The sequence below is a fragment of the Aspergillus melleus genome (assembly GCF_016097325.1).
Source record: "Aspergillus melleus strain CBS 546.65 chromosome Unknown contig1, whole genome shotgun sequence".
NCBI classification, from domain to species: domain Eukaryota; kingdom Fungi; phylum Ascomycota; class Eurotiomycetes; order Eurotiales; family Aspergillaceae; genus Aspergillus; species Aspergillus melleus.
In genome coordinates, this window is record NW_025763370.1 from 4392202 (window position 1) to 4419421 (window position 27220).

At 51.2% G+C, this 27220-nt stretch overlaps 8 protein-coding genes across 8 annotated transcripts; 5 read left to right on the plus strand and 3 right to left on the minus strand.

The window, feature by feature from the left end:
• Nucleotides 1-38: 38 nt before the first annotated feature.
• On the plus strand, nt 39-1183 carry LDX57_001561 (uncharacterized protein; the record flags this gene model as incomplete). The annotated part of the gene is made up of 2 exons (XM_046083204.1): nt 39-354; nt 420-1183. 2 exons carry the CDS (start codon nt 39-41, stop codon nt 1181-1183), a joined length of 1080 nt encoding a protein of 359 aa, XP_045939161.1.
• A 666-nt stretch (nt 1184-1849) lies between these two features.
• Nucleotides 1850-2874, minus strand: LDX57_001562 (RTA1 domain-containing protein; the record flags this gene model as incomplete). The annotated part of the gene is made up of 3 exons (XM_046083205.1): nt 1850-2442; nt 2511-2603; nt 2661-2874. 3 exons carry the CDS (start codon nt 2872-2874, stop codon nt 1850-1852), a joined length of 900 nt encoding a protein of 299 aa, XP_045939162.1.
• Nucleotides 2875-4274: 1400 nt separating this feature from the next.
• Nucleotides 4275-7140, minus strand: LDX57_001563 (putative phosphoketolase; the record flags this gene model as incomplete). Its single annotated transcript, XM_046083206.1, has 8 exons — nt 4275-4312; nt 4381-5206; nt 5272-5892; nt 5946-6255; nt 6321-6473; nt 6528-6762; nt 6822-6896; nt 6978-7140. 8 exons carry the CDS (start codon nt 7138-7140, stop codon nt 4275-4277), a joined length of 2421 nt encoding a protein of 806 aa, XP_045939163.1.
• A 531-nt stretch (nt 7141-7671) lies between these two features.
• On the plus strand, nt 7672-9294 carry LDX57_001564 (putative acetate kinase; the record flags this gene model as incomplete). Its single annotated transcript, XM_046083207.1, has 6 exons — nt 7672-8054; nt 8142-8456; nt 8532-8594; nt 8663-8735; nt 8798-9178; nt 9235-9294. 6 exons carry the CDS (start codon nt 7672-7674, stop codon nt 9292-9294), a joined length of 1275 nt encoding a protein of 424 aa, XP_045939164.1.
• Nucleotides 9295-20359: 11065 nt separating this feature from the next.
• VPS21 (Vacuolar protein sorting-associated protein 21) lies at nt 20360-21127 on the plus strand (the record flags this gene model as incomplete). Its single annotated transcript, XM_046083208.1, has 1 exon — nt 20360-21127. One exon carries the CDS (start codon nt 20360-20362, stop codon nt 21125-21127), a length of 768 nt encoding a protein of 255 aa, XP_045939165.1.
• A 671-nt stretch (nt 21128-21798) lies between these two features.
• Nucleotides 21799-22908, plus strand: RPS7A (40S ribosomal protein eS7; the record flags this gene model as incomplete). Its single annotated transcript, XM_046083209.1, has 3 exons — nt 21799-21954; nt 22334-22416; nt 22542-22908. The coding sequence occupies 3 exons, from the start codon at nt 21799-21801 to the stop codon at nt 22906-22908; spliced, it is 606 nt and encodes a 201-aa protein (XP_045939166.1).
• An 831-nt stretch (nt 22909-23739) lies between these two features.
• Nucleotides 23740-25726, minus strand: LDX57_001567 (putative dynactin Arp1 p62 subunit RO2; the record flags this gene model as incomplete). Its single annotated transcript, XM_046083210.1, has 2 exons — nt 23740-25396; nt 25464-25726. The coding sequence occupies 2 exons, from the start codon at nt 25724-25726 to the stop codon at nt 23740-23742; spliced, it is 1920 nt and encodes a 639-aa protein (XP_045939167.1).
• Nucleotides 25727-25937: 211 nt separating this feature from the next.
• Nucleotides 25938-27042, plus strand: LDX57_001568 (uncharacterized protein; the record flags this gene model as incomplete). Its single annotated transcript, XM_046083211.1, has 2 exons — nt 25938-26138; nt 26209-27042. 2 exons carry the CDS (start codon nt 25938-25940, stop codon nt 27040-27042), a joined length of 1035 nt encoding a protein of 344 aa, XP_045939168.1.
• Between the last annotated feature and the right edge of the window lie 178 nt (nt 27043-27220).

Consider the following 27220-nt stretch of genomic DNA (forward strand, 5'->3'; position numbering starts at 1 on the left):
GATCGCTACATCTTGAATTTTGCGAGGAATCTTTCCTGATGATGGCTCCGCGTAAGAAAGACGTCCTATCGACCGTCACTGACAAACTCGAGTCTGCCTCCGACGCGGTGGACCGATCCGCCAGCCACCTGCGCCAGAAGACTCGTTTGGAGAACATCCCATCTCCAGCCCGATTCATTCTCGTTGTGGGCAGTAGCTTGATCCTCAGCTCTACCTTATTTAGTCTCTCCTCGGGCATCACCTTAGGCGAACTCGGAAATGTGAGCAAACACCTGGACGAATGGTGGGAAGTGGGGGGATTGATTGTGTGGAAGGCCGTCGAGGTCGGACTGGCCTGGGCTCTAGGATTTGATGGTGAGCTATATCTAATACCCTTCAATGCCTTGATGTTTTGCAATTGCTGATCATGGCATAAACAGGCCGAGACGTGTCCTCGTTCATCTTCCTCACCCACCTGCCCACCTACGCTCTACTTGTCTCTTTCTACAACATCCGACCCACTACCGTCCTCGCCTCGTACGCGATTATCCTCCTCTCGACCTCAATTCCATTCATGATCCTTCGCAAACCCTCATCCGTGCATAACCTGTCCGGCGCTCCGTGGGATGCTGTCTCCAACCGGTCGATCCTCCAAGACCGCGCGATCACCATCTACACTACTCTCGCGGCGACGGCCATATTCACCGTCCTCCTGTACATCAGCTACGCCACCTGGCTCCCAGCCCAGCTTGTCCTCCACTTCATCAACATTCCTGATATTAGCACCGTGCACGCTGGCCCCGCAGGTCTTCCCGTTCTCTTCGTCGCCCTTCTCCCCGCCGGCTGGGCCGCACGAGACTTTCTATTCGCGAGCTCCGCCGGCGCATTGGCCTCGAAGTCGGACTCTACCAAGAAGTCTCCCCCTGCTTCCTCTTCCTCCTCCACCACCGACCGCCAGGGCGAGTATCTCATTTCCACGATCTATCGCAAGACATGGGCTTCCTTGTCCGCCAAAACGCGAGTTCTGGTTTCGCGCACCTTCGTCCTCGCCAGTATGTTGGTGATCAACACCGTTGTCCAGGTAGCGGGCACCGTCGACGGAGTTGACATCGAAGGCGCGTCCGCGTGGGGATCCGTCTGGGCTGTTGCGACTTTCATCGTGGCAGGGCTCTTTGCGTGGATCGAGGCCATCGATGGCGTATAACCACTACCACCCCGTCAACACCGTCATGTCTTATGATTCACGAAACACTCACTTACTCACCTACTTACTTGACTTGCCCATCTGCTTGTGTTAATTCAGCAAGGCGTGCGTACAAGGAAACAAAATCAAAAACAAAAATGGTATTCAACTGTCCTGTTAAACGAGCCACAAAATATGGAAAAACACGGATAAAAACGATCATGGCCGATTCATTTAGTTACTTTGCTTTCGTGTTTTCTCTCTTTTCCTTTCTCTTCTCGATTTCCGGGTGTTCTCTTCTTCTTCCCAATTATGTAGCGTCACGAGTTACGTCTTATGGAGTATGTTCCGAATGTGTTTTATCTGCGCAAAATGTTACTTTGCAGGAGGGAAAAAAAGGGAAGGTTATTTGAATTCGATTCTATTTTGAAACCAACATGAACATGATAGTTGTCATCTAATCATAGTAAAGCCCTGTAACACGCTTGCTATACATCCGTCTAGTCTACCTGCGAATTTAAGAAACCGAAAGATCCAACCATGGTCTAGGCTTGTTCTGGACTGGAAACAATGGGGGACAAAAAAGGAGAGCAAGGAAAGTATAAAGAAACAAAATCGGTATCTATGGACATGGAATATGTAAAAGAATCAAAATGAATATTCAAAGAAAAAGTTTGGAAGAATTAATTAGCGAAGTTCCACATCATATCCATCGTGGGATGTCAACTCGCTCTGGAACTCCATCGACTTGTTGCGCGGCATCAACCAGCCGGGATGGAAGATGTTGAAGACAGCCACGGCAAGAACCATCATGGCGCCGTCGAGCGCAATGAAGTACCGTTCCGTCGTGATCAGGTATCCGTCCCAGCCCTCGGATAGCTCGATGGTTCGGTAGATACTCCGAATGTAGATGCAGATGACGGAGAACACCATGGCTCCGAACAGGGGGTAGATGGCACCGGTGGTATGGCGGAGCAATCGATGCTTGATACAGCGGCGGACGAAGTCGGCGGCGCAGACGACGAAGATGGTGATGGAGAACATTTGGAAGACGATGCCGGCAACCATGATGTGCGTGCCGGGTGCGGTGTCGCCGTCGATTTTGTCGGACTCGGAGGAGGCGATACCACCGCCGATGGCTTGGATGACGAGGGAGACAACATCGCAGGTGCAGAAGATCCAGAGGTAGAGGTTAGGGCTGAGGATGGAGGATTCGCGACCTAATATTTGGATGAAGCGGCCAAGAAGGACGTAGATACCGGCGGTAAAGAAAGTCGGGGCTGTTGAGGGAGGATCTTGTTAGCATGTTGATCAGTGGGATGGTAATATGGGGTCGCTTTTATCTTACCGATGATCAATGTTGAGATCTGCATCAGGAAAGCATTCGAGTTATAGGGACATTCTGCAGACCATGTACGTCCGGCCCAGCCAATAATCTCCGCTGCACAAGTAGGTCAATATCCGCTGTCTTAGTTGATGACCGCAAAGAAATACATACTCAAACACCCAATAGTGAACACAACGCACCACCAGTTCCTCTTCCAAATAAATTGAACCGTGTGGGCGAGCATCGAGATACCGAACAGTACCAAAAAGACAATGCCTGCTGGCAGCGACGGTACATAGCCGTAAGCTGTACCCAGTCCCTCAATGGTGGCATGGCAGCCAGTCCTCAGCTCCATTCGCTGCTCCTCAGTCAATCCGTTCGACATGGTGCGAGTCTGCGGTCAATGACCACCAGATTCCAAGTCTTGATAGTATAGGCGTAGTCGAGCAGGACGTCCAGCAGGCGACGAACAATCAGAACGCGGGGCGAGTCGGAACTGGGAGACTCTAATGTAATATAGCCCGTAGAAATCAAAAAGTGACTTCTCCACAAGGCGGCGAACAAAGTATAAGATTAATGAAAGTTGGCAACACCCAGCAAAGATCAAGGGGTGGCGGCGCTCAGCTATAAGTTTAGCTTTGACATCAACCGCGCATAAGCATACGAAGCACAAAAAAAGAAAGCAGAGAAGCTTGCGGATCTGGACGAGACATTAAGAAACTAAAAACCCGAATCCTTCAAAATCAGCTCTAACCCTGAACCAAGCACCAGCTGCACCACAAGCCTTGGAACACCGGTTGCCCGAACAGAAATCCCCTGTCGGGGCTCGGATAGACCACAAAATTTTGACTCGTCTCGCGTTTGTTTTTTGGGATCCTCAATCGAATACCAACGGGTACGGCGGGGACACTCCCGCGAAACGGCGCATTCTGATTGCATCACCACGAACAAATTACCATCAGTTTTCTTCTCGGGCCGTCGTCAGAGACAAGGTCATTCGGCGGAGGGTTTGCCAGGGCCCCAAAAATGGGTTCCCCACGGTCACTGATTGCTCGCAAGGTCCGCCCGTTTGGGTTTAGATCGTCCGCGAGTCCCGAAGTCCGAGAAACAGCAGGCGGATCACAATTCATGTTCACTTCAGCCTTTTTTCGAGGCTTTTGCCAATGCTAATACCCGATGTCCGAGTTGTCTGGCGAGCTCGGTGGAGTGGGAGGCCCCATCTTTAGCCCCATTATCTTCGTAATCAAGTCAGCTAGAACAGCCACGGTGGTCCCGTTCGGCGGCAGAGTTGATATCAACGGCTAGATTCTTGTCGGCCGGCACGACAACCGCCCGTCGGAGATATTATTAGGTGACAGCAATGATGTCATAAGCGAGGGAGTCCATCGTGCATCGGATTTATAGTTTCAGGGGGGCCCTCCATAGGCATCAACAGGCACCGCGCAGACCCTCTGACCGCTGGAAGGATGCAGATTCTCGTGTCGCGACTGACGCGGGCGATGTCTGAGAGTCGAGAGTTTGACAGACACCAGAGTCCAAGACAGCCTTGTCCGTTTCAGGCCGCATCACGTCAGCTGCGGCTAGTCCCGATCGGGCACCGTTTCAGCCTTAGGCAGACAGCGATCAAGCCCCAAGTTTGAGTCGGAGAATCCTGAAACATGGGATCTCCCTGTTAGACCTGTCGATTATGGCTACGGCTTGTGGCTATGGAAACTTTCAACATACACAAGTGATTCATATTAATTAACGACTCATCACCATCATGAAACCATTACCTCTGCAGCTCTACTTGAACTCCGGCATGTCATACACGCCCTCAGGGTCTGTATGTATCGTTAGCAATGATCCAAAGCGATTGAGCGATTGAAGCCAGATGCGCGCTGCTACTCACCTTGCAGATTCTCCAAAATGTACTGACGGGTCTTCACGATGTTTTGCGCCAGCTCCGACGTCAGTTCCTGCTCCTGGATCGAAACCTTTTCATTCCGCTTGGCCCCCGCCTTGATGGCCGTCTGCGCAACGTGGTACCGGGACACCTGGTTCTGCAGCATCATGTCGAAGGGCGTCGTCGTGCTTCCCTCCTCCATGTACCCCCTGATGCTGACCCGTTCCAGACGTGGCCGTCCGAAGAGCAGTCCCTGCAGTTCATTCGGATACCCGTGGTAATTGAAATGGATAGGCCTGTCGGGCGTGAACAGATTATCGAAGGAATCCGTCGACAGCGCATGCGGGTGGGAGCCCTGTGTTTCCAGGATCATGAGGTCCGTCACGTTGACCACCCGGACTCGAAGGGCGGGACAGCGTTGGCGCAGAATGGCAGCTGCGTAGATGACTTCGAACATCACCTCGACGCCGATTCCGACCAGGACCACGTCCGGATCAAGACCGTCGTCGGTACTGCAGAACTTCCAGATCGAAGCACCGGCTCGGCAGTGGTTCTCTGCTTCTTCGGGTGACAGATACACAGGCGTCGGCTGCTTCGCACCCACCATCAGGTTGATGTAGTTCTTTGACTTCAAGCAATGGTGCAGCGTTGTCAGGAAGGTGTTGGCGTCGGGTGGGAGGTATACCCGGGCTGCCGTCGGTTTCAAATTGAGCACCGCGCCGATGAAGGATGGGTTCTGGTGAGAGAAACCATTGTGCTCCTGTCGAGCCCATGTGCTAGTCTCGATGTAATTGATGCTAGCTACGCCCTCATGCCATTGCGTTTCCCGAGCCTGGTGGTTTGATGGATGGTTAGATGCCATGGGATGCACTGGCCGGTTAGGCAGGGGTTACTTACCATCTTCATGAACTTGGCATACTGCACCATCATCGTGTGGACAATTCCGAGGAAGCTTTCGTACGAAGGGAAAATACCCACTCGGCCGGTCAAGGTATAACCCTGAAGGAACCCTTGGCACAGATGTTCGCTCAGCACCTCAATTACTCGGCCCCCCTTCGCATTGGAAAACTGATCCCACTGGAAGTTCCTGCCCGTGTGCTCAAGTGCAGCGTCCAGCTTGTTACTCTCCAGTTCATCAGGGGAGAATAATCGGATGTTGTGAGGGTTCTTTGTGAAAACCTGGTCAATGAGTGCGCCAATGGCCTTCATTGCACTTTGCTGGGACCCCTTCTCGACACAGAGCTGCCTCCAGTCCGGAAGGTCAAGGGGTTTGTATGCCTTGTAGGCTTCGTAGCGCTGGCCGAGCTTCTTCGAATCTTCCGAGGGGATGATCGATGTAACATCTTCCACGATATCTCCAGATTCTGTGAACAGCTCCTTTGGACCGTACGAGGACAGCCACTTTTGAAGAGCTTGAAGTTCCTCCTTGTCCTTCTTGGCATTGGGAAGAGGCACCTGATGTGAATGGAACGAGCCCTCTATGAACTGCCCGTGCAATTCCTTGGGTCCTGACCAGCCCTGCGAGTGGAGATTAGCCTGGGTTGTTGCTGTGAGGGAATTGGCAGGCATACCTTTGGCGTTCGCAGAACAATCATCGGCCATCTAGGCTTCATGATCGGCTTACCAGAGCGCGCAGCCTGCTGGATCTTGTGAATTTCACCGACGGCCCACGCGACTGAGCAGTGCAGATCGGCATCAATGTCTTCAAGATTCTCAACAATGCGGACTTGATAACCGTAACCGGTGAAGAGGGTGACCAGTTCCTTGTTGTCCATGCATCCGAAGATTGTACGCTCACTGATCTTAAACCCATTCACGTGCAGGATGGGCAGGACGGCTCCTGACTCTGCAGGATCGAGGTATTTGATTGCATGCCACGATCTGTTCTCTGGATCAGCAAACCGGTATACATTCGGCGCACCGCACTCGTGAGAGTAAAAACCTACGTGGCTGTCGGTCCTGTCTCCGCCTCTCCATCTCCGACCACACACGGAACGATCAAGTCGGGGTTATCCATAACAGCGCCAAACGACACCGCCAACGCATACCCCAATTCGCCTCCTTCGTGGATGGCACCTGGCGTCTCCGCATTGATGTGGCTATCCCCCCGTTAGCTACACCCGTCACATCCCACCGCGCTAGACGAAACGAACCTTGGCAACCCAGCCGAAGTACTGAATGTAGAAATGAGATTCCTCAACCCCTCAGCATCGCGCGAGTACTGCGGATAAAACTTCCCCAGCGAGCCTTCCAGCCACAGACAAGACAGCAACGCCGGTGCGCCATGTCCCGGTCCCACAACGAATAACATGTTCAGGTCATGTTTCTTGATGATATAGTTGAGATGGGAATATACCAGAACCAGACCGGGACATGTTCCCCAGTGACCTGTAGATGCGTGAGCAACCGATCATATATAGTTGAGTTAGATATTCCACTCCACTTACCAAGTAACCTCGGTTTAATATCCTCATGTTTCAAATCCCGCTGCAAGAATACATTATCCTGCAGAAAAATCATCGCTAGTTTAATAGACACAGTTAGTCAGTTATGTGAACTCCGACACGACAAACCCCCCCAAGAAAGAAGACAGGCAATCTCACCCGCTGCGATATAAGCAGCAGCCCGACGAAACTTCAATAACCCATCGTTCGCCGACTGATCCAAACTCGTCTGCTGCAGCTGCACCTGCAACTGTTCCACGAGATCCGGGATATGCGACGGCTTGGCCTTGGGGTTTGGCCTATCGATCACTTCTCCGGGCATGTCTATTGTCTAGTAGGTAGGTAGGTAGGTAGGTAGGTAGAAGTGGATAAGATAAAAAGATAAGGAGTGGACCGCGTTTATCGTTTCTCTTCTTTCTCTCTTTCTTGTCACTTTGTAAATTGTAAGACTGTAGGGCTATTAATCGATCGACGAGATCCCAAATAAAGAAAAAGAAATGCTTGTTTAAAGAACCAAAGCTAGACAGAACCCTGTTTGCGATGGTCGTTGGTGGATTGAAATAAGTCGAGAAGTGGTCGCCTTTTACGTCACACAGCAGTGACATCACTCACAAGTTGCTTGTTCTCTTGACCCGGGAACGTCGGATTGCGAACAACAGGGAATCTGCAATCTTTCAATCCGAATAGTCCACTTTTTTTCTTCCTGTCGTTCTTCTAATTGTTCTGTTTGACTCTAGTCGACGTGATCTAATTACCAAGGACCAGTCACTCGGTTTTCTAATTCCTTTTGCACTTTGCATCTGCTGTACTGTCCCTATAGCAGTATATACATACCTACACACTCTCCCCAAAAATGCCACCCAAATCAATCCTCGCGGTAAACGCCGGCTCGTCCTCCGTCAAACTCACCTTCTACACATACGAGAAACACCCACAAGTGATCGCCAACGCCCAGGTCTCGGGGATCACGGCCCCACCACCGACGCTGAAGTACTCGCGCGGCTCGAACCAGCACACCGAGGAGCTTGACGAATCATCCCTCAGCACCCCGCAGGATGCATTCAAGTTGCTGCTGCAGCGGTGCTTCGCGGATCGCGAGCTCTCCGAGGTCGCGGGCACTGACGATCTCGCGTATATCTGTCATCGAGTGGTGCATGGCGGGGAGTTCAATTCGGCCGTGAAGATCGACGACGAGACGTATCATCATTTGGAGGAGTTGGAGGATTTGGCACCATTGTATGTGTGAAAACTTTGCGGATGGGGGTTTTGGGAGAAAAGGAAGGGAGAAAAATGGATTTGAGTATAACTGACGATGGAGTCTAGGCATAATTTTTCAGCCCTCGAGATTATCCGATCGTGTCGCGATGAGCTCCCCTCCGTTACGAGTATCACCTTCTTCGACTCGGCGTTCCACCAGACGCTTCCTGATCATGTCAAGACGTACCCGATTAACCAGGACGTGGCGAAGGCGCATAAACTGCGCAAGTACGGGTTCCATGGGATCAGCTACTCGTATATCCTGCGCTCTGTGGCCGAATTCCTCAAGAAGCCTATCGAGCAGACGAATACCATTGCGATGCACATTGGAAGCGGGGCTTCGATGTGTGCGATTAAGGGCGGGAAATCGGTTGATACAACGTGAGAAATCTCTATATATGTTCGGTCGATGGAAAGAAGCTAGCGTATGCTGATTGTTCCTTTTCTATGGTTTAGCATGGGACTTACCCCATTGGCCGGATTGCCTGGTGCCACGAGAAGTGGTGATATAGATCCATCGTGAGCATACCTGATCTTGACCGAAGTATATCCTGATCAGAGTGAGCATCCTTTCTTACAAATGCTAGGCTCGTCTTTCACTATACCAGCGAAGCCGGAAAGCTGAGCCCCGCAAGTACCAAGGAGATGCATATTAGCACGGTGCGCTCTGTTCCCCGTCCCTAGCATAACACCAGAGTGCTGGACTGACCTATATACATTAGGCCGAGGAAATCCTCAACAAGAAGTCAGGCTGGAAGGTTCTTACAGGGACAACTGATTTCTCGCAGATCGCGGTCGAAAACCCTCCTAGTCCCGAACATAAACTTGCGTTCGACATCGTCACCGATCGCATGTTAGGCTACCTGGGCAATTACTTCCTGAAATTGGGAGGACAGGTTGACGCGGTCGTCTTTGCCGGTGGGATTGGCGAGAAAAGTGCGCTTTTGAGAAAGACGCTGGTGGAAAAGTGCGCATGCATTGGCTTTAAGATTGATCCTGAAGCAAATGAGAAAGGTCCGGTCGATGGTCAACCCGTCACAGACATCTCGTCCAAGGGTAACGATAATGGACGGCGGGTGTTGATTTGCCAGACTGATGAACAGGTAAGTGTCTGAACATGAATCGTCTCACAAAGTCCCTGCTGATATATCCGCTGCAGTATGAGATGGCGTACAACTGCTTTGCAGACTTCGGGACAAGCTCAAGCTCAAGCTCCTGAAAATGTCCCGATAGTTAACTGGCTTCATCAAAGTTAGTTGTGGGGAGCCGTTAACTAATCATGAACAATTAATAAGATTTCAATCCTATGATATACTGCCTCTAGCTCCCTGCGTAGAAGTATTGCTTTTTAAGTTTTACAGCAAGTCTACATCAGATTGCATCGAAGATTTCGAGAGAAACAGAGCATGTAGCAGGAATTGTGATGCTGCACGCAGAAGCCGGCCCTATGTTCGTGGTTTCTCTGTATTTCGGCCCCTGGTCCTGGTTGGGTCTTCAAGCAAAGCGAGCGAACCATGCTGGCCCAATTCTCCATATATTGGAAGAACAAGTTTCGAGGCCATTGACAAGTTTGCAGAGACATGCTAGACATGCGGGAGTCTATATAGAGCGATGTTACCAGCCTTACACTTTCATGCTCGAAGCTTGGCAATGCTGTCGCTGTCATTCACAAATCGCAGGAGGACTTGTTGCATCTGACCAGCATTGATGACAGCCTCGTTCAGCTTCAATCGACTGACGCGGGTCAACTCCAATCCCTAGCTGCCATTACACTCATGCTTTCACGACATGCTCAAATTGACGGCGATTACACCATCGAGAGTGAATCAAGGGGCACGTACGGTACTTCTCAAAACAGAAACCCTTTGCCATTGGACAATCATCCATATGATTGGTCGGTGACTGGTTCTTCCACTGCCCGTGAAGTTGATCGTCGGCTTGCAATGTGGAGGCAAATCACACTGGGTATTCAGGAATAGCTCCATTCCTGTGAACCGCTCGGCCGCACAGCACGATCATCACATGACGCATGGGGGTGCTTGCGGTCGAAGAAGTCACCAAAATCCCTGGCACACGTACAGTGCATACATGGTAGTGTCGGCATCGTACTTTTTGTGCGAACACCACGGAGGCCTGCAGAAAGGCGAGGCGATGCACAGACCTACGCCACCGGCTTCATTCGGTAGCAATTGTCGGAAGGGTCGAGCCTGCAGAAGCTGGGCTCTATCACCCTTGGTGATGCGAGGAGATCGATGGTTGATTGTTTGATTGATTGACGGATCGTGGATGCAACGATGCGGATGGCGATTCCCCTTCCTGTCGGTGGAGATCGGGGTTGTTGATTCGTCCGGAAGCCCTTCCGTCGATCACGACATGCTTCTTTTTTGTGACCTTCCTGGTTGCTGGGTAAGTAATTGATGCATCAGGTGCGGCTGATCGATGAAGACAACAGTAGTATGCAGGTTGGTGGGTGGCGGCTGCAAGAGGTCTAGTTCCCCCCTTTTTATGGCTGCAGCTGCATGATAATCATCCGTCAATGCAGGTAAGATCCTTGTTGGTATTGAATTTGTCGTACTTCGTAGGTTTGATTGAGCCTTGACAAAGATATCCCCGAGCCCAGCCCTTCGGTGGTTGGTCGGCACCCCCTTTTTTGTTTCTCAATTTGTTCTTTCTTTTCTGTGTTCCATGACGCTGATCAACACATCACAAACATATCCAATAATGACCGATCCGATCATTCCATCTCACGCCGCCCTGGTACCGACCACAAATTCCGAGTGATTTAGGGAGACCAGCTAGGCAGGCATCCAATCAAGACGCTCGGACGAGTAGAACAGAGGCTGATGACCGCAAGGGAGATACGATACCCGGCCTCTGGAACGGATCCCAGAAAGAAGATACATAGAGGTTCCAGAACGGTTGATTGCTTCGCCGGGAGTTTTTCCTTCTTTAGCCTCGGCCAAACATGTTTCTTTATTCCTAGTACAAAGTACTGTCAGCACTGCTTTCTTCCGTGCCTTCCCCGACCGTCCAGAAGGGATTGATTCCTTGGATCGGACACGGAACAAAGTACCGAGGGACCGGACATTGTCTAACCCTAAATATATAGTCTGGACAGGGATCTACGAGCCCTGAGAATGGCCGATGGTGTGAGCCGTGTACGAAGTTCGGGGAAGGCCATCCTTTGTGAATCCTGTTTAATTTCACGGTCGCTATATCTCATTTCGTACGTCCAATGAACGCGACGTTGAGTTCGATGGGAAGGGCGTGTTTGGGGGTGTTGGAAGCCCACCACGTCTTATTCGGAGGGGACGCTAATACCAAGGGTGTATCGTTCCACGTGTCCCCCAAGCTGCCTAGCGAAAGACAACATTCCAGATTCTAGACTGGCAAGCTAAATGACGGAGTGGTTTGTGTTAGTGAAGGACTAGTGTCCGTTTAAGCCTGGGGGTCACGGAAAAGAGCTTCGCATGTCCACGAGGTGTATACGGAGTAGGTTTCGCCACGCTGCAACCAGAGAGGCCTTTAAGTCTTTGACATTTGGCAATTGTCTGAGACGAGACTAGAGCGACGCTGAGGAAACTATACGATAGTGTGCATTAGAGGGTCTGCAGTAGTGACTGGTGCTCGGGGATGAGGAAAGGAAGATGGGATGGAAAGAGCGACGTGAGCCCCGGAGGGAACGTGACCGGGCGCTTATCGGGCGGAGGGAATGCCTGACTGGGCAGGTCGACAGGACTTTCTCTTCGGAGAACGAATCTACTCCGTAGTAGGCAGTCTTAGAGGGTGTGTCTTCTCCGTAGGAGTGACGGCAAATGCCATCCAGCATGGTTTGAAAGGAAGGTAATTTAATTCCCTCCTACTCCACTCTCGTCCTCCACTTCATTCTCGCCACCGATGGGGCGGCGGAATACCGCGGCAGGAGGGTTCTGCTTGCCCAGCCACACTCTTTTATTCATTATTGTTAGTGTTACATACTGAGTAGTAATATTTTATGGCTACCGAATGTTTTCCCTTCCCGTCTCTGTTCTTTTTCTCGTATTTTTTTTTGACTTTCAAATGACTGGCTTGATAGTGCGTTTGTCTCGTCTCGCTCATGGCTGGAGGAAACCCTACCTAGGGTTGGCTGATGAGCCTCCCCGGCTTAGTCGGCGCGTAAGCGTGTTTCAAGCCGATGGTGGAATTACGAAAGTACGGATAAACAGATAGATAAAGCGATGGATGTACGAAGTACGAAAGCAGTAGAACAGGACGGTGATTGTTAAGATGAAACTCCTGGATATGTAGTTGGTTATCGAGACCGGCAGGATTTCTAAACAGGGGACGGCGTAGCAATCGGTTGTTTGCCGACGGATGGCAAGTTGACATGTAATCCGGTGGATGTGATCAATGGTAATGCTGCGATCGTTCATTGTTGGAAAGGGTCTAGATAGCTCTATTTTGCTTTGCTTTTCCTTTTGCTTTCTCTGCCTTCTCGCTACGACGAGCATCCGTTTGACGGATGCTTCAAACAGCAAACCCGAAAAATATGGACAATGAACGAATTCCGATCCAAAGATACTCTAAACGTCAGGATCACCTTGACACCTTCCATTGGATTCTATTGACCATTCTCAGGCAGCACTCAATCCTCCACAGAAGCAACCCACGCGTATCCATAACCCAGAGCTTCCAGAACCTTTCTAGAAGCTCCATCCGGACGGAGCTGTACCATGGTTCTGTCGCGGATCGTACCATCCATGGGTCTGATGGAGCAAGCAAGCGAGAGCGCCAGAGAGGATAACGAACGAGGGTCGGGCAACTGGAAAATTCTTTTTCTTTTCTTTTTCTGTGGTGTGGCACCGTGGCTCCCGTTATTGAGGATCCCTAGGGCAGCAAGGGAAATAGCCTCAACTACCAGGCTTAGTAGCATAGTCGATCAAAGACTAGGATACTTACAGGGTAATTCGGATTCCTCCCAGGCGTAAACCGATAGATTACGCCTAGAACCCGACTAGAAAGCAGAAACTGGAGCACGACGGGAACAAAGCAGGAACCGTTGGGAATTAGCACTGTTTGGCTGGGGACGGTCTGGGTTCCGCTTCCGCCATTCCGCCCGTTAATACGGCCTAATAAGACGCGATGCCAGTCGGGATTCAGATGGGTCGCTCTTGGAAGTTTGAACGTTGGAAACCATTATTAAATCGATAAAATCAGAATCCTGGTCGGATTGTCAAACCGGGACCGGAGACGGGAATTCCCAATCGATCGGTCCAATGGGCAATGGCAAACCACGACCGAAGAGCTGGACAGGTCCAGCTTGGCCGATTCCTACGGTAACCATCACGCCAGGCGAGGTCGGTCTATCCCACTAGTTATCGTTGCAGAGGACAAACCAGACCAAACATTGTAGCTGTGCGTGCCCGGATATCCAGGCAGTGCAGGCACAAAAATGAATCATGTTAAAGGTTCATCCAATCTACCTGACTCACCTCCATCTCGGCTCGTTGCATTAGTCGCAGCTGCAAGGTTCCTATTGAAACAAGCCCGACGGCCCGGTCTGGGCGCCCTTCCTGGTTTCTCACATGGCCTCTATGTGCCGCGTAAACGTCGGTAGGGTTCATGTCTGTGTTCCTGTGTTCCTGTGTTCCTGTCTGCCTGTCGGTCTGCTAATTGGTTACCGGGTTCTGCAGCTGATCATCAAGGGTACCAAAAGAGTTAAGAAAGAACAAGGAAAATTAAAAAAAAAAGAGGATCTACAAATGGGCTGTGAAACCAAAGCTAGGAAGCAAACCGAGGGGATCTGATCGCAATCCATAATGTTGTACCTTGCAGAAGTATCGGATGATGGTTGTCTGGGCTGGATCGGGGATGCAGGGGGGTCAAAGAGAAAATCGACAAAGGGGAGCTTGTGCGTTGCTTGCTCGATTATTAAGGTTTAGAACCTGTAGCAAAGCGATCTGTGGCTGGATTTCGCCTGAGAGTTTGATTGCACTTGCTGCAGTTTCGGACGAAGCGACAGACATACGTATGTATGTACTTTTGGAATGTCATCCTTTGGAGTATTTGACGGGTTCCTGGTTCCTGGATCAGTCACATTCTCGGGCAATTCCAATTTCCTGTTGCATTACCAAACGACAGGGAACAGGGAACAGGGAACATGGAAAGGAAGAGGAGAGTCTGACACCGACAGAGGGAACCCAGCAGCATCACTTCCCACACGTGCCATCGATCAGAAGTAACCACCTATCACATCGGACCTTTGACTCTGTCTCTCTCATAGCTCTCATCATATGCAGGCGGCTTGTAAGCAGCGACTAGACCTTTTTACTTTAGCAGCCGAAAGAGAAAGGGGACAATCCAATTCCAGGTCCAATCCGGGAACGATGGACTGCAGATGATCCACCTTGTTTGTAAGAGTTTGGAGCCTCACATGCAAGAGGCCACTAGGAACTCCGCCGCGGAACTGCAGCCGGGGGATTTAGCGCCGAAGCCACGGGATGGCATTCTGGAAGGGAGAGAATGAGAAAGATAGTAATTTTTCGTTTCTTTTTCTTATTCAGTTTCTCCTACCTAATTTTCTCCTAACATCCGTCATCTATTGGCCTAGAAGGGGCCTAGAAGATGATCAATCCTTCGATACGATGGTGGCAGTTTACGATGTTCCATAACAGCGAATATCCGTAGATCAATCAATTTACCTGACTCCAGAGTAAGTCTCCTCTCGAACCAAAGTCGTAAATGGGGAACGTCAATCGAACCAAGATCCGTTTGTCGCGATGGTCGCGGGGAGCAAAGTCGGACGAGAGAGGCGCTAGAAAGACTAGAAGCCGGCGAGAAGAATGTTGGAGTTTTTATTAGTTTACTATTAATACGTAAGTGGTAATGTACGAACTACGAAGTAATAAACAAATCATTAAGTAAATAAATAAGAGGGTGTAAGTGGGCCGGCTCATTGATCGTTTTGAGTAGGAGGGATCCACTCCCCCTTTTGGCCTGAGGTGGATTTCCCTGCTGAGCGCCATCGATTATGTCGATTTTTCCACACCAAGCCGGTCTCAGTCTCATTGACCTTTCCTACCAATCGTTCCAGAATCCGATAACAAACAAACAAGCGAAGTGTTATGGCAACATCTGGGACAAGACACAACGGGACCAGAATCTGGGCGGGTGGCATGAATCAATCAGGAGACATGGTGGAGCCTAGCTAGGGAGGAGAATCGAATCAATAAACAGTGATCTTGGTGATAGTCTCCCGAAGCTACTTCCGCACTACCGCAGGTACCAGACGGGAAGCTTCTGGATCGCTTCCAGCTCAACGCTAGTACGCACTCTGTAATCTTACAAAGTTGTTATGGGACCTGACATATCAAACATCGCGCCACCACATTTTCTCGCTCCTGCTGCTGTTTCCCTCTTCTTCTCTATGTCTTTGGGGGACTATCGATTTCCCCAGTGATACAACAGAATCAAATCTCCTCTTCATCTGCAGTCAATCAATCAATGGTAAACGGAAACTGTGGCAAAACTGCCGCAATATCGACGGTTCATCAACGGAGTGGTACTTTTGGTACTTCTAGATTTGAACAGACACCGTACGCACGAACGTATGTACTTATGGTCTTGGACAAGGAAAAGAAAAGAAAGAAAACATCCAGAACAGACTGGGTCTTCCATTTCGATGAGATCATGCTGCATCAGGTTAGGACTGTGTAGAACAAAGAAAGACCAGGGTTTACTGCGTAGGAGATACGCCATAGGGCTTCTGAGCCCTCTGGGGTTCGCTACCCATCCAGGCCCCCTGACTCTCCGTCTTTTCCATCCAGGTCCCCTACTAAGGACTAGTAAATAATACACCACGCGAGAGCAATCGAAACAAGCCCCCCAGCGGTGTTGGTTCGGATCCATCCGCGGTTCCTGGAGCGGCTGCTAATTCCCCACCCACACCCTGCAACAAGCCAGTCGCCGTGGTTCGAGAAGTCGGTTCTTTAGTAGCTTCTAACTCTTGTGGAGAGAGCTCATCCTGTTTTCCCATTTCTGAGTGGTCGTGACCAGATTTCTGACGCCACCGATTGACGGGAAATTCTGCGTGATGCTGTCTGTCTTGCTGACCTACCTACAACACAGATGCCCCGGCGTCCCGTCAACTTGCGACCAGTACTCTAGAATCGGGCCGGACGTTAAGATGCTAATTTCCGGGCTAAGGGAGGCAGAAATCGATTTGTGATAGAGTATCAGCTGAGGTGAAATGAGAACAGGGGGGCCAAAAGGAGGAATGATGGCGACAGGCCGAATGTTACCTGTTCCATACCTACTCCGTAAGTACGGTAGGTACTTTCCCTAGCCCATACGCCCTGGGTAATAATACGGAGTTGGCTGGCTGGCCCAGGGGAGGTACAGTAAATACTAAATTGGTACGGCAGCCGTCAAACGTTGGAACTGGAACTTCTCCATCGACCTAGAAAAGAAAAAGAAAGGGGGATGGAAAATGGATGGATGGATCGCATCCACACAGGCTTTCGCGTACCTTCCCCCCGGGACGGGCGAGCCGCTATGCTAAATAGAGCTCAATTGCGATTTTTTTTTTTTTTTTTTCCTTTTCCATTTTGGTTTGAAAATTGGATTTATTATTATTCTGGTAAATATTATGGCTGTTTTAATATGTTTTATTCTATTTTATTTCATTCGGGGGTTTAATATTTTTTCCTCCCATTTTCTTTTGTTCTGTCAGCGCTCTCTCTTTTCCTCTTTTTTTTTTTTTACCTTGTGCTTGTCAGTCACTGTCCTTCTTTTAGTTCATCTCTTCGATTAAAAAAAAAATTGAAAAATAAAAATCCCCAAAAATATCGATATCCATAAAAAAAATCATTTGCTGATCTCACCCAAAAGTCAAACAAAAAAAAATTACAGCATAGTAGGTACGTTACTACGGAGTACATATATCAACGAACCCCCTTCAAGATCTGGCCTAAATTCTTCATCACTTCTTTCATTCCTTAAACCAATTAACCTTACACCCTTTCCTCCTTCTACTCCTTCCTCCGCCTTTTCTCCCTCCCGTTCTCTCTTCTTCTCTCGCCATCCTCCCTTGTGTCGTTGTTTAGCTCATTCCCTCTGACCTAACCTCCATTGCCGCTCTTCAGTACCGCGGTGACGTTGTCAAAATCGTCCTACTATTCTCCCTTGCGCCCTCCGTCCGAGCTTGTTTTCTTTTTCTTTGCCCGGACTGAACGGAATTGAGTACCGCGGCACTTCCCCTTTCCAGGATTCAAACCTCCTTGCCGACTGCATTAGCCTCTGCGTCTCGGTCGCCGGATCCTGATCAGATCGCGCTCGATTCAAACACTATCTTTGCACGCCCCTGTACGATTTGGAAGAACGCAAAGGCCAGGACAATTCAGAACAAAGATCATCGAAGCGCCTAACGTCGAAAAAGAAAAGATCAAACATCTCCCAAATCGACCTATCAATTGTTTCCTGAGATCCACACTGCCTCATTCTTACGGTCCAACTTCTTGGTTATTCAGCGTCACATTCCTGCCCTACAGATCTATTGTTGTCGACCCCGGCATTGCATAATCCTGCCTGCTTTTCACCCAGCGTCTGTGCTGTGAGCACCCTTAATAAGGATCGTCTTTCCGATCTCAACTGCAGCTGCATCATCTGCATCAATACCGCCTGTCCTCGTCTGGAACCTTGGGTACCTCGCTAGTAGCTGCTGCATTTGCTCTGTCGGACCGCACAATAATCGCGGTTGTTGATTTTTCGGTCCCTTTGTTTGATTAATAAAGGGCTTGACTCCTTGTATATTTAATTCTCTTGTGAGTTCCTCTTCCCTCCCCTCAAAAACCCATCTCCGAGCTTGTCTTTCCACTGCCTAGCTTTCTCCTTTCCAACCAGAAACCTTTGACATCTAACCAATGGCTGTCTCTGCAGAATCTAATATGATACTTCGGGATCTGTCGGCCTTCAACATGGGACGAGGTGCTTACGATACCACGGGCGTCAAGAAGCCTGGCGCTCCTCCACCACCGCCCAAGTGAAATCCTTCGGTGCATCCGCCAACCACACGATGTCCTTTTTCTGTTCGTTCGAGCGAAACGTTGTTTGTGGTTTTCCTGGACTGGAGTCAGGGGCCTCTGGAGTTCACGCGTATTAGATCAAATCGCGCTTCTTTCTTGTAAGTTCGTCAGCCCTTGAGCGATTTCACCCCCTTCTGGGCTCACGTTGCTAACTTCAAACTCACAGCTTCTGTAACACTACTACTTTTCCCTGCTACGTTTTACCGTTGGGCCGCCTCTGGTTTCGGATCTATAACTTTTAATACGTCTTCGGCTATCTCGATTATCACCAACGCTCGAGCACTCCGCCGTCTATTTTCATTCGATCGATTATCCAATTGTTTCCTTACGCCTTTTTAATCTTACCGACATGAGCCCGCGAACAGGTGTCCAACCTGTTGATCAAAAGTTATTTCTTTTTGTTCCTTTTCAGCTTTCTATTTATCTTTGGGATCTACTTTGTTTGGCGTTGGGTATAGACAGGACGGGGTTCTTTTCTTTTCTTTTCGTTTTTCGTTTGGGATAAATGGGTTGAGATACCAACACTAGAACCTTCGACCTCGCGGTCACACATTTCTTGATTATTTTGCTGCTGTCTCTTCGGATCTGACTCTTTTTGTGGGTTGATTGGCCATGTGGGACTTTTCTTTTTGCGCCTGTATACTATTTTTCTGTTCTTACCAAAGCACATTGAGAATGAAAGCAAGTGTGCATTATTGGAAATCTAGCGGAACCTCCGTCAGTAGATCCTTGTCTTTTCTTTTGCGTTTCTTTTGTCCTTCTCTGTAACCTTCGTCGCTAGTCCGCACAAGCCTTGGATCGGTCTGGTTCTCAACCGGATCCATAGGCCATAACGTCCGCCGTTGAATGATTGTCCCTGGGGTAGGTTTCCGGGAGGGCACAGGGCGTCTCGGCTGTGATTTGCCGGCTTTAATTTGAGCAAGCATTATCTCGGTGGACCCCGGTCGACAATCACGGTGTTCGGACATCTTGCATGTGCTTCTCTATTTGGGCAGCTACGGGATCTACACAAATCATACGGTGCAACGTTGCCCAGTATGACACGACTGGGTACCAGTGGGAAGGGTTCCCAACCGTTGTCCTTTGGGGGGGTAAGGGGGCCACTGGCACGTCATAGCATTTGTTGTCTTCGTTGGCGTCCGTCATTCCGGAGGAGGCCCAGGGCCGAGATACATCTTTTCGACCGTCGACGGCCCGTTCGATGGACGTCCCGCCAATTGGGCGGCCGTGTTGGAGACCAGGAAGACTTGATCTATCGCATTCTTCACAGAATCTCCATGACAGGGGGAATGGGGTCTCAAACGCAGATGAAATCGACGGTTGCGAAAGAGTAAGTATACCTGACGCGGTGATGGAGTCGGAAGCGGGAACCGTCCCGTGACTGCCCGGGGAGCGGCGCTAACGGGATTAGGCGCCTCGCCCAGTTCCCTCCGTCGACTCTCTCTTAGTCTCTTAGTCTCTTGGTCTCTTCTCCGCCTCGCTGGGTATCTATCCTTAAAGCACGTTGCGACGCTTTGTACCTTACCTGTCCACCGCCATTTCCTCTTGGTACTGGTACGTTGTACTCTCGCCCTTTCTGTCATTTGCTCCCTCCCTTCGTCATCATCGTCATCTTCACCCTCATTGCTCCAGTGACAGGCAGCCATATACCCCTGCTCGACAAGCTGACCCGATCGATCAACTCGTGTTCCGGCTGACGTTTCGCTCCCAGGCTACCTGGAGTCTTTCGCTTTTCTTTTTTTTTTTTTTTATTTCCCGCCTTTGTCTGGTTTTATTCGAAAAAAAGTTCTTTTATTGACCTATCTGTTGCGGTCAACTTTTAGCCGCCCTTTGCGAGCTGAAATTTCCCCTCTCCGGATTGATAATCACCACTCTTGCTGGCACGGCCTGCCAACCCCATATCCTTTACCTCCATAGGCACCTCGTTGGGCTTCCATCGCCATGTCTGAGTCAACCAGCACAAATACTCCGAAGCCGAGTAGTAGCGTCAAGCTTGTACTTTTGGGAGAGGCGGCCGTTGGAAAGGTACGGCCCGGGCTGTTTCCTTTTACCTGCCCCTCCGTTGTACACGAGTAACCTGGAAGACTGACCCTGAATGAATTGTTACTTGGAAAATAGTCTTCGCTTGTCTTGCGATTTGTGAACAACGACTTCCAGGAGAACAAGGAACCTACCATTGGAGGTAAGAATGACTCCCAGATGTGAACCGTTCCCTAGGTGGCTATGACGATGGAAGCACCCTTGCGGTGTTTTTATTTTGGCTGTCATACTCCCGACTTCCATTGCTCCCGTGCCTCTCCCTCCTTCAATGGCTGTGCCGACGCTGATGTCATACCTTCCCGTTCAGCCGCTTTCCTCACCCAAAAATGCTCGTTGCCTACTCGCACGATCAAGTTCGAAATCTGGGATACGGCCGGTCAGGAGCGTTTCGCCTCGCTTGCCCCCATGTACTACCGTAACGCCCAGGCGGCGCTGGTGGTTTACGATGTCACCAAACCCTCGTCGCTCACCAAGGCGAAACACTGGGTAGCTGAACTTCAGCGGCAAGCCAGCCCCGGTATCGTCATCGCCCTCGTTGGCAATAAGCTGGACTTGACAAATGACGGAAACGAGGCCGCTGGCGAGTCTCAGGCTGACGCTGACCGCGAGTCGCCCGCGGCTGACCAGGACGAGGAGGCGGCCGGCGAGAACCCCGAGGAAGCCGATGCCACTCCCGGGGACGCGCGGAAAGTACCGACACGGGAGGCTAGTGCTTACGCCGAAGAGGAGAGTCTATTGTTCTTTGAAACCAGTGCGAAGACGGGCGTCAATGTGGTCGACGTCTTCACGGCGATTGCCAATGCTATCCCCGAGAGCAGCTTGAAGAGCGGGCGAGGAGGCGGCGCGGGGACCGGCCAGACTACGTTGGGAGGTGGTCGACCGGCCGAAGACTCGAGAGTGAACCTAGGCGATCGGGCTTCTGCTACTGCCAAAGAAGGGTGCGCCTGTTGAGCCGTTTATCCTCTCCGGGGTTGCGTGTGTTCAAGTTCAAGATTCTCGCCATTGTCCCAGGCTAGATTGTCCAGTAACAGCCTAGGACAATAAGTCTGCGTTTCTTTCGTTTCCTTCGTTTTCAATTACAGTATTCACTCTTCTGCAAAGGCGTGTGCAGTTGTCATATCCACGGCGTCTGTTTGTTTATTACTTTCCTTTTTCTTTTTCTCTGTTCTATGCCATATTATCTAGTTCGGTAATGGGATCTCGCCGAAGACCCGATAGTACTTTAGGAATAAAGGGGCAGTTGGGATGGATGGACATTTGAGAAAGTATAGTATAGCATTTGTGTACAATTTAGGGAGTATACGGAGTACGGGGTACAGACCGCGGTGTAGGAGAGGCAAAAGGCGGAGAGACGCGCAAAGATATTGATGCCTGATCTGACAGGCCGCAAAGGGCAGGCCGGTCACGGGATACGCGATCCCCTAAGCAGGCAGGATGGCGCTAGACCGCAACGGGCCAAGCGACCGCTAAGCGAGGCGCCGAGATCCCGATCCCACAGCCGGAGCGCGAAGTGTGAGCTGGACCTCTTTCAATCCCTCGAATTTATTTCCCACGACCACCAACCCGCGACAAGGAAGGCAGCACCCGCAGCACAGCCAGCTATCCGTCGCTCGTCTGCAATCATGGCTGCTATCAACAAGATCGCCCCTAACTCGCCGTCGAGGCAGAACCCCTCCGAGCTGGAGACCGCGATCGCCGGTGCTCTCTTCGACTTGGAGAGCAACACACAGGACCTGAAGGCTACCCTCAGGCCCCTGCAGTTCGTCTCTGCTCGTGAGGTAAGAATTTTTCACACAGCCTGTTTTCTCTCTCCGTTCCGTGTGTGCAAGAGGAAAAGGAACGGAATCGATGCGATGCAATATGAGAATTTGTGTGCGGTGCGGACTGTGGGGTGTGGAAAAGGATAATAAATATCTTTTGATATTCGAGGAAGGATCCTGGGGAACCATATCATGGAGAACGCTATATGGAGATTGGACATGGCATCAATTGGCAACCCTGTATGACTGGATGGTATCAAGAGGGGGATTTCAGTCCGCTCCGCACAAATTTTGTTTTGCACGCGCCGAGGATCCGTGACTTGATACATCTGCCTGGATCGAGAGACATGCGTCCGAGGACCCCACGATCAGTCATTAACAGTTTTTTTTCTTTTAGGTCGAGGTTGGTCACGGCAAGAAGGCTGTCATCGTCTTCGTCCCCGTCCCTCTCCTCCAGAGCTTCCACAAGATCCAGCAGCGGTATGGAATACCCTAATTCTCTCCCATCGATCAACCAACGAAAAAAAAGAAGACAAAAACCAGTCTCTATGGTCATTGCTCGCACGCTAGACGAAACAAGACTGACATGTGTACCCCTCGTCCAGCCTGACCCGTGAGCTCGAGAAGAAGTTCTCCGACCGCCACGTTCTCTTCGTTGCTCAGCGCCGCATCTTGCCCCGCCCCAAGCGCTCCGCCAACTCGCGCTCCAACCAGAAGCAGAAGCGTCCCCGTTCCCGCACTCTCACTGCCGTGCACGACTCCATCCTCGGCGACCTGGTCTACCCCGTCGAGATTGTCGGCAAGCGCATCCGCACCAAGGAGGATGGCAGCAAGACCCTGAAGGTCATCCTGGACGAGAAGGAGCGTGGTGGTGTTGACCACCGCCTGGACGCCTACGGCGAGGTCTACCGTCGTCTAACTGGCCGTGCTGTTACCTTCGAGTTCCCCCAGAGCGGTCCCTCTGACTTTTAGATCAATTGAAACCTGATTTTTCTTCTCTTTTTTGATGGAGACCTTTGAACATCTTTTTCTATTCTCTTTGTGTTCTCCCTTCCCATATCATCTCATGTGACCATGGAAATCATCATCATCTGCCGATGATTTAGGAATCAACGCGGGAAATCCAAAGGGAAATTAGAAGAAAGGGTTACGAGAAAAGGGAAATCTACTTCAGTTTCAAAATTCTACGGTTGCGGAAATGATCTAAATGGCAAAACAACAAAAAGGGCGGTTTTTCTAAATAAAAAAAAGAGGGTTTAACTTAGGTAGGAGACAGACAGAGAGAGAGAGAGGAAACCAAAAAAAGAAGAAATCTTAATTTTTTTTTTAACTTTCAAACAAGGGAAGAAGGGAATCATGAACAAGTTTTGTTTCTTCTTTTTTTTTTTATCTTATCTTTCTCGTCTTCTGCTATGGCTGTGCTGGTTGGTCCTGTTTTGAGGGTTCCCTTGTCCCTTGGAATTGAAAAAGGAAATGTTGATGTTGATGAGATGTGATAATATCAAACAAACAATCATGATCTTTTCTTGTTTTTTATTCGTTTCTCTCTCTTTTTCTTGTGTTTTAGGTGTTGTTTTGGGTTAGGGGTTTCATTTTCCTTTTTTTTTTTTTCGTTCTGTGGTTTGTTCTCTTTGGTAAGGATTAGTAGATGGTATACAACATACAACCCCAGTAGAGCTCCTCGATGTTCAACAAAAATGGGTATTAACTAACAACAACATCCAAGCATCTAAACTAATTAGTGGAAATCTATACAAATCCATGCGAATGCTGATATCTACAATGCTACCTTGTACCATCATCCTAAGCTGTCAATTCCTTTGAAATCCGCCCAGCCCCCAACACCATCCAATACGCTAATTCCCTCTTCACGGTATCCGAGCTCTGATGGCCGCCACCGTGCTCGTCGATCTGGTTATCCGAGTCCCACTCCATGCGCACGAATACGGGGATCTCCAGGATGTCTTCGTCGGGTTGTAATTTCTGGCCCGGGTCGGTGTTTTGTCCGCTCCAGTCGAGGTTCTTCATGTCGGGTAGACTGTCGTCGTCATCGTCGTCGTCGGAGTCCTCGTTGTCATCGTCGCTGTCGCGGTTCTTGTTCTCCTCGTAGGTGTCTTCGTCGCCTGTTCCCATGGGGGTGGATTTGGATGAGTTCTGAGCACCGCCTGGTAACGGACCAGGGACGACTTCGAGGACCACAGTGGTCCAGTTACGACCTTTATCCCACACTTTGCCGGCCTCGGCGACTTTCTCGGATGAGCCTGCGCCGAGGGTACCGGATCGTGAGGAGCGCGGGTCATTCGCGGCATTGGTCGCAGATGTACTGCCACCGCCGCCACCGGCCGGGGTGGCGCCTTGCAGGGCCTCGTCCCAGACGTCGCTGTTGGCGCCTAGGTCGAATTGCGGACAGAGGATGGTGACCTTGGAGGCGACGCGGCCGGGGGTCACGGAGGGGGTGGCCAGCGTGACCCGCACGGGGTCGAACATGTGGTTTTTCAGCGTGAGGAGCAGTTGGACGGGTTTAAGCGGCGGGAGAGAGTCGAGGTTCGGTGCTACCGAGGAGGTCGCGGGGGACGGCAGAGAAGGAGGGATTAAACCCGGAGTCGGTATTAACGGTCGAAGGGTCGGTAAGGGGATGTAGCTGAGGGCGATGAGACGGATACGAAAGCGCGTCGACGACGGCTTGAATTCAGGTTTGACCAGGATGTGTTTGCACGACTTGCACCGTTTGGATCGTTTCGTGCGTAGGAGCACCGGCAGCGGCAGGAGGTCGTCGACGAAGCGGGCGTCCGGCGACTGGAACCGCCGCTGCTCGAGCGAGGCCACCGAGTCCCAGCCTCCGTCCTCCGCTACCAAGCGCTGGATGGCGGCGTCGTCGGCGTCCGGGGCGGGCATCTTCAGGCCCTCGCTGGTGGAAATGGCCTCGCGCATGACGGGCGGCCGAGATTTGGGCTTCTTGCCGGCGCCGGGGTATAAACTGAAACGGCTGGACGAGGCGTAGAGCGACATGATCCGGTGCAAGGCACCAGGAGACCCGAGATCCGGGTCGGACGAGGACGAGGAGACGGCGGCCAATTGGTTCTTGTAGAAGGACTTGAGGGCGGCGAAGCGGGCATCGGGTGCCAAAGGGCCTTCGGGGGCCGGTGTGGAGGGCGGGTTGGGAGAGGAGGAGACGTTGTCGAACTGGTCATCGATAGAGGCGGAGGTGGCCAGCGGGGATTTGAGATCGCTGAAGGTCTTGGACGGTTGACGACCACGCGACGCATCGGTCATCTTGGATAACTGAGCGCGCAGGTTGGTGGGCTTGTCGAACTGCAGGCCCACGTCCAGCGTGGTCCACATGCAGTACGAGCAAGCCAGCACCCAGGGGCCTTGTTGGCTGCTACCGGTGGCATTCTCTAGGGTCGTGACGGCCAGGGGAGCGGTGCAGACGGGACAATTGAAGCAATTACGGGCGCATCTAGAGGGATAAGAGGATGAGCGAGCTGTACGGAGAGGTGACATTCGAGGGGACAGCAAATCGGTACCGGTTGCCTTCACTGCGCACCATGCTGCTGGGGGTCTCGAACAGACAGCTGGGACAATACCAGCACACAATCTCCTCGGTGATGCATCGTGGACACTTGATCTGGTGGCAGTCCTCGCAGTATAGCAGCTGTTCGGGCGGATACAGCGAGAAGTTGGAGCGCGGCGATCGCGGGTCCAGCGTCTGTTCGTCGTCGAGAGAGTCGGGGATAGGCGAGTCGGCGCAAGGACAGGCAATGAAGGCGTAGGGAAAGGGACGCGCCATTGTTGGGAGGGAAGAAAAGAAAGATCGACCGCGAGGAAGAGGAAGAAGAGGAGAGAAAACGGCGGGACAAAACAAAAGCGACAAACTCCGACGTCACGCCGCCGCCTTTTCCGTCTTTCGTCACTTGCACTTTTTTCCCTTCCTCTTTCTACTCCTCTTCTACTACTTCTCCTGACAACTCTCTCTCTCTCCCACAACCTCCCATTCCACCATGCGTCGTTTACCTCGGATCGTTTCTCTTCCTCTCCGGAGATCATTCGCCAGTCAAGCTCCCGGCAGTCCCGTCTGGGAAGTATTCAATCGGCAAACGAAGCATCTACAGAAAGACCGCGCCGCTCGCAATGTCGAGCAAAGCCGACAAACAGACTACATCAAAGACGAGGTAGCCTTGCGACTGTGTGAGCGCCTACTAGTATGCACTCCCCTTCTATCTCCCTCTCAAACATAAAAAGGTCTCCCACCTAACGAACAATCCCCTCCAGGACATCAAGCGCCACTTCCCACGAGTGCTCGACCTCGGCGCCAACAGCTGCAACATCGCGCGCGCCCTCACAGAACCCAACCCCGACCCGGACGACCCGAGCGCACCGCCTCTCTCAACGCGGATCTCGGAGCTCACCTGCGTCGACACCTCAGAGGCGCTCCTGCACCGAGACGCCGACCTACCCTTCAACTCGGAGCTCTCGCTCACGCGCAACGTCATCCCCGACCTCGAAACCCTCCCCTACGCACCCAACAGCTTCGACGCCGTGCTCTCCTCGCTCTCGATCCACTGGGTCAACGACCTCCCGTCGCTGTTGGCGCAGGTGAATTCGATCCTGAAGCCGGACTGCCCGTTCATCGCGGCCATGTTCGGCGGCGACACGCTGTTCGAGCTGCGGACGTCGCTGCAGCTCGCGGACATGGAGCGGCGCGGCGGCGTCAGTCCCCATGTCTCCCCGTTAGCGGATGTGCGGGATGTTGGAGGTCTGCTGAACAAGGCCGGGTTCAAGATGTTGACGGTCGATGTGGAGGATATTGTCGTTGAGTATCCGGATACGTTTGCCTTGATGCAGGATCTGCAGGCTATGGGTGAGAGTAATGCGATCTTGCATCGCGAGCTGGGACCCCTGTCGAGGGATGTGATGTTGGCGAATGAGGCGATTTATCGCCAGTTGCATCGTGAGGAGGGGGCCCGTGGTATCCCGGCGACGTTCCGCCTCATCTATATGATCGGGTGGAAGGAGGGTGAGGGACAGGCACAGCCGTTGGAGAGAGGGAGCGGAGAGATGAATCTGAAGGACCTGTTGGGTGGTGGAGGATTCGAGCATTCATAAACCAGGCAAAGACGAGAGCCAAGAAAAGTTCTACATCGTATAAGAAATATATATAGTTACACTGTACAACTTAATGAACCAGACCTGAAGAACAGAACAAAATACTATCCCATTTTCAGAACAGGGACGAGAGAAGAAGGAACAGATAATCTATGCACAGACAAAGTAAAGTAAAATA